The following is a 6,547-nucleotide window of genomic DNA, read 5'->3' as shown; positions in this document are numbered from 1 at the left end:
CGGCCCACGAGGCTTGGGCTAGGTTGGGCTGGGATGACCCGTTTTGACAGTTGTAACTAAACATGAGAGAACAGCCCCGGTTCTGGCGTTCTGCTAAAACTATGTAAAGACCAAAACCATGTAAATTATATGGCAAAGTTTTCTTTCTGCTAAATCTATGTAACAACATGCTTTCCTATTGCAATAGCTAAGGCTTCATTGGTCCTATTACTATTGTAATTGCATTAGAAAATAAGAGTGAGGCAACCTATCTTATGCCACTACAAGTACAACCACGTGAAATCCTTTTGTTCTTATTAGCTATTTTTGCCCCCCATGTTCTATTAGTTTTACTACATTTAGCTTTTAAATAGCAGGGACCAGATAGCAACTTCAGTCAATCTTTGGGGACTGAATGAGTAATTTATTAGTCTTCATAGTCCACAGGAAGTCAGCAGAAAATTTCCCTCTCATTGATGCCATCTATTCCCCTACTTCCATTCTAGCTCTGAAAAGGTTCCTTCCAATTAATGCCATTGTGAAAGAATTTAGACATCATTCTCATTTATTTGACAAATGTGTCGTATAATACATTTAAGAGAGACCTGCAATAAAAGAGTACTGTTTTGAACTATTACTAGTTGAAACATCACCTAATACTTGTTAGTTGAAACATCACCTAATACTGTCTATTAATGGATCTCTTACCATATATACTTTGAGTGAAGTATTGGCAATATCATTCCTTAAGGGGTGGTTTGGTATGACGGAGAAACAAATATAATTCTGGTATAAAAATTTAATACCGCCTTATCCCTTGTTTGGTTACTATTCCTGGAATAAGTTATGCAGGATTAAAAACAATACTGGGGTAACTTATATCTGCCAGATAGTGGAATAGTAATCTCAGGATAAAGCAGTAAATTTGACAATTCCAGGATTAATACAACATACCAAACCGTCAATAAAAATAATACTAGAATAACAAATCCCAACATAACTAATCCTAGCATAACTTATCTTCAAATCAAACGACCCCTAAAAGTTTCTTGTTTAACTACTATGTGAATCTGCTTTACGAAGTTGCAACAAAGACAGAGTTGAAGCTGGGAACAAGCTCTGCTCCCCACTCCTACTATTACTTGTATTGTCAAAGAAATTATAGATGTTATATTATGCAATGCTCTTCCTTATTTTTACCTAAAGGTTTCTTGAAAATGAGATAGGAAAGACTGATCTTCCACTTTATTATTGAAGTGAAATGCAATTTGACACCAAATATAAAGTGTATACTAGTTGGTGCAAGGGAAGCAGGTCCTCCAAAAAAATGACTTGCATTTATTAAGATTTACAATCCAGTGAATTATGACTTACATCTTAGCCTAGTGGTAAACAAGAAGAAAAGAGTGGTTAGAGCCATTGCCTGCTTCTCATGACCGCTTTTGCAGCCGTTCTTCTCTACAAAAATGGAGAACTTTACAGCTAGGCCTTGGCCCTCTTTCTTTAGAATTCCCTCTCTTTCTCTTTCCCGAAATCCTTCTCTTGATCTGTCCGTGTGTATAACATTTATATCTGTACTCTCGAGCAATAAAATGAGAAATTTTTTGACATAAAGCATTGATGTCATTTGCTTCCTGAGTTTGGAAGAAATGCATGTGCTCAGATTGCAGCTTTCCATAAAGCGTTTTCCCCTTCCCCACACCGCCTGTGAACTTCCTTTAATCTGTCAACAGACCTGCATATCCCGCTGCAGGTCCAGTCAAATGAAGCAACACAGATGTTGCCTGCCTGAGCCTTCCATTCACAATCTGCAGCAAAAGTGTTATGCTTTAAATAATAGTAGTTGATCATAGAAAGACAAAACTTAATAGGTTTACGAGTTGTAACATAATTGATTAACTAGGTTCAACATAGCGCAATCACATCCCACACAAGAGACTTTGGTCTTTTTGCAGTTAAACATGTAATTCACGCATTATCACCACACACGTGAGGTTATTTAAAGAGTCGGATCTAGGAATTTTGAAGAAAACTTCCCCTATGAAATTTCATGCTTTTCACATAATTCTCATCCTTTCCATCTCTCTCTCAGCCAACATTTTGAGGGAGATAAAGTCTTGCTATGATAGCACATTAAGACTCATAAACAGGAAAAGGCTTTACCTGGTGGAGTTCCACAACATAATCTGCGATCATCTATATGGTGCACATCAAGTCCAATAAACCAAGCTCCCAGTGACACATCCTCATTGGCATATTTATGTAGTACATGTCTGCAAGCATCAAAAAGATTATGATCAGAATTTCGAAACAATAGGGGAGGAAATCATTCTATTTGGATTATGTTCGGTCTATATAATTAGGAAAAGATAGAAAGAAAAGAAAATACTCAACTGGTTTACTGATATGTAGGAGGCCAGGTCCTTTGAAATGGCATATATTTGGCCTGTAGCGTGACGAAAGTACTTGTTGCCCGTCTCCCCAAATTTCCAATATTCTGGTTCATGGTATCTTACTCCTCTGTTCAAAAGAGAATTATAAGATGCTAAAGTAATGAAATTTAAAATTGGATTCACTTAGAAAATAAAACCCTTACTTCTGAGCTAGCACAGGACCAGATTTCATGCACCCAATGTACACACGAGGCTTCTTACGATGCCTTGCCAGTGTTTCGGCCAGTGTACCTGCAATAGAAATAGAAAATGAGCTTGATCTAGCAAAGAAAACAAACTATTCAGGGGACACAACTCATATTTGCGCTAACAAGTTAGTAAATTTGGACAAACTTTAGCCAGCTTCCTCTTAGGATGTATTCAAAAAACATTTATTATCTGCTAATTTAATATGGGAAAGTAAGACATGTAAGAGGATTATGCTATTGCTAATGTGGAAAATAATGTCACAAATTCAGTTACCTATATTTACATGGACATCATCATCAACTTTGACATAATACTCTGCATCCCATAGCTTAACAGCAGTAGCAAAATAAGTCTTTGTCTTGGCAGATAATTCTAGATAACCCTCGACGTGATCCTGTTCAAAGGCAGCAGAGTTATGTTACCAACTCTTATGTATAAGGAGAATTTCATAAGCATAGAGTTAGTACATATTGAGCTAATTATAGAGAGAGGATTACCAAGCGCAAGAAATCACCATGCTTTTGGTCCTCAGCTTCAATAGCTCTGTCCAGTATACCACCTAATGTGGCACTGCAGAATAAGTTTATAGCTTTATTAGTCAACGTGTATAGAGTCTATGCAGTCTATATATCTGCAGAAAAAACCGCTAAAGATTCGCAACTTCTTAAGTACGTACCCATGACCAATGACAAAGCGCATGATGATTCCTTTCTCTTCTTCCAGCTTCTTTCGTTTTTCACCTATTTACGATATTATAAACAAGGTAAGATATCAGACAGAAGCAATGGCAACCAAAAGATGAGTTACATAAACTAGAAGGGGAGAAGGGCGTGGGAACAGCGCATACCTTGTGGCATCCATGTAGCACGAACTGAATCCCTTCTTTTTCTGCTACTAAATGCGGTATTTATTCCTACGACCACAAAATATTTTCTTTTTCTAGGTGAATCGCCCTTCTCAATGTCTTGTGATAGAGGAGCACCGTTAAGAATCGACTCCTGAGTGGCCTTTGCAGCTGCCAACTCCATTTCCAAATTTGAAATTGTTTTGTCTAGTGTCCTGTATAAGATTTGCAGTCATTAGTCAGCATTCTGGGATGTCATTATCAGATCTCAATGCAAAGCTAAATTAAAACGAGTGTTGAGTAGAACTTACTGAAGAGCATGATGTGTCTTAGAAACTTCTCCGAAAACATCTTTGGATACTAATTTTACATCTTTCTGCTGCAGCTGAAACAACACAAGATAAGATCTAAGATATCTAGCATGGGGATTAAACAAGAAATTGAGGCTCAAGTTGGAGATTTCGATTAAAAAATCTAGAATAGAAATACTCACAAATTTTGTAGCGCAACCTTCCGAAACTAAGTTGAGTCTTTCAGCTTCTACTGTAGTTGTTCTTGTAATACCACCTTTTGTTTCAGGAACCGTCCACATTCTGCAACATCAAATACTTGTGTTATTATGGAATATCATTTTTCAAGAGTTATATTCACAAAGAAAGATCATTTCATATAATATTTGCAAAGCTAGAGTAAAGAGTGGTGTTTCAATATCAAAGGACTGGTTTTCCAATATTCTAGAATGCTCCTACAACTAACTGTTGTTTATAACCATCTGCACTATATAGTTTCCTAAATCCAAATTCTTTTTGTCAAAATACCTAAATCCTTATTCTTATATGACATTCAACATATTATTATTCTCAACAACAACAAACCCAGTGGAATCCCACACGTGGGGTCTGGGGAAGATAGTGTGTAGGCAGACCTTACCCCTAACCTGCAAAGGTAGAGAGCCTATTTCCAAAGGACCCTCGGCTCGAGAGGATGAATAAACATGTATGCATACTTGTTCAGTGTGCAAAGGTAAAGAAGAAAATGAAGAGTAACAAAAAGGGAATGCCAGAAAAGAGGATGAAAGGGGACAATGAGGGAGAATAACATAGCTTGAAGTTTCCATTAATTCTTAAATGAGGAATAAGCCAATTGGTGATCAAAGGTTATTTTGAGGCCTAAAATATACACTTTTGTAAAATCTCAACCAGAATGTGATTACAGATCTATACCTGCTTTATCATTTCATTTTGTAAATTTGCCATTATACAAAAGAAAAATATAGGAAAATCAGAGAGAAGACTCAGAAATTTCAAAAAAGTAACAATTGAACATCATCACCAACATCATCTCCTTTTTCAAACACACAGTATAATATCAATCTTGAAATAATAATATTACCAATAATCCTTCCTGTTAAACCACCAGATTCAAAATAGCGCAATTAAGAAAAAGTCAAGATATCAAAAATTGGTTGAATTCACATAGGAAAATATAACAAAAGAGAATGTAAATTTGCATTAAAAAGTGAATAAAATTACCTGGCGGTGAAGAACATTCCAGCACAAAAACTACCTATACAAAGAAAAAGAGTCCATTTTTGAGAAATAACACTTCTTGATTGCGGTTCCACTACTCCTCTGTTCTTGAAAGACATTTCCAATCTAATTCTCCTCAGCCAATCTACCTTTCTGGTTAAAATCCCATATGCAGAACTCAAAGACAGAACCAAATCAAAGCCACCCTCAAATTAAAAGAAGCTATAATGGCAAAAAATTTAACAGAAAACTGTTTAAGATTTTGAATTCTTGAACACAAACTTTGAGGAAGATTCAGAGCTATAGGAAAGAAGGTACAAGAACTACAGCTATAGGAAATGATGCTTAAAAAAGGATGCCTTGTTCTCACTTGTAATTTGTTCCTTTCTTTTATCCTTTGCTTTCTTCTCCTCCCTCCCTCTCTTTCTCTCTCTCTCCCCTAATATACACAACTACTAGTACTACACTTTGCAGGTAAGCTACTTAAAATAGAAGTGAGAAGACTTGCTATAACTGTCCCAGTTTGATATACCAAATTTACCAAACTGTCCTTGTTAGGACTATGGACTCACCATTTTCCCTTATTTAAATTGACATGGGGATTCTTGAATAACTGTAACAGTTTCTTGATTTTAGTGTGACATGAATGCCCTTTCCTTCTTTAACTTTTTCTTCAATGTGAATATATGCTTTGGCAGTTTTGTTTCAGGGACAATAGTTTATAGTGACAGGCGAATCAATACAGACAGAGATTAATGTGGAGGAGCAAAAGAAAAATGTGAAAAAATGAGAAATAGCCAGATGTACATCTCGTAATTAAAAAATAGTCATGGTTTTAAAAGTAGTTAAAATTTAACTATTTTTTTCATGTAAAAATAAAATCTATACAAAAACACCCTTAAAAATTCGAAAAAATTCCAACATAATATGCTGGAGTTTGACGTTTTTACGTATGAGATTCCAGCATAATATGCTGGAATTTCATAATATGATGGAGTTCCAATATAATATGCTGAAAGTTTATGGTTACATAAAAATTATATTATGCTGGAACTTTCCGTGTGCTGGAGTTCCAACATAATATGCTAGAGATTTATATGCATGGGCTTCATAATCCCGCATATTATGCTGGAACTTTCCGTCTTTTGGCAAAAAAAATGGCTATTTTTCAATGACTTTGCAAATGCTGGCTATTTTTCAATTACTAGTCCGTGCTATTTTTCACAAGAAAAATAGGTTAATTACATGAGTTTTCTTGACATGTGGTAAGTACTCATTCATCCTTAACCAGAGGTCTCGGATTCGAGCCCTGGGTATGGAGTCATCTTTGTTAGGGAGCATTTTACCTCCCCTTCCAATGTGAAATTTCCCGAAGTGAATTTAATCGAACTCCAATGCAGGTACCGGTTTTCCGGATAGGATACCAAGAAAAGTCTTGACATCTGTAAGGACATTAGGCTAAATTCATTTTCAGGTGCTTGTCAAAAGAAAATTTTAGCAATACTCCACTGCAAGTTTGGTAGTATTTCTGTGTTTAGCATCTACTGTTTTTT

The 6,547-nt window shown here is 35.9% G+C and overlaps 1 protein-coding gene across 1 annotated transcript; it reads right to left on the bottom strand.

Moving 5' to 3' along the window:
* On the bottom strand, positions 1,206-5,658 carry LOC109228960 (probable beta-1,3-galactosyltransferase 2). The gene is made up of 11 exons (XM_019394237.1): positions 4,998-5,658; positions 3,959-4,058; positions 3,777-3,850; positions 3,469-3,680; positions 3,298-3,361; positions 3,119-3,191; positions 2,895-3,015; positions 2,576-2,663; positions 2,374-2,499; positions 2,143-2,252; positions 1,206-1,787 (listed from the first exon to the last, which is right to left on the bottom strand). Exons 1-11 carry the CDS (start codon positions 5,111-5,113, stop codon positions 1,639-1,641), a joined length of 1,233 nt encoding a protein of 410 aa, XP_019249782.1. The 5' UTR covers positions 5,114-5,658; the 3' UTR covers positions 1,206-1,638.

Source organism: Nicotiana attenuata, chromosome 7, assembly GCF_001879085.1.
Source record: "Nicotiana attenuata strain UT chromosome 7, NIATTr2, whole genome shotgun sequence".
Classification (NCBI taxonomy): Eukaryota; Viridiplantae; Streptophyta; class Magnoliopsida; order Solanales; family Solanaceae; genus Nicotiana; species Nicotiana attenuata.
Note: the sequence above shows the minus strand (reverse complement) of the source record. Positions and strands in the feature narration are given on the sequence as shown.

Excerpts from the sequence above, each read along its gene's own strand:
- LOC109228960 (XM_019394237.1), bottom strand. The coding sequence starts at position 5,113 with ATGTCTTTCAAGAACAGAGGAGTAGTGGAACCGCAATCAAGAAGTGTT. Across the intron at positions 3,681-3,776 it reads AAGACACATCATGCTCTTCA|GACACTAGACAAAACAATTT; the intron begins GTAAGTTCTACT and ends AATCTTATACAG. Across the intron at positions 2,253-2,373 it reads TCCTACATATCAGTAAACCA|ACATGTACTACATAAATATG; the intron begins GTTGAGTATTTT and ends TGATGCTTGCAG.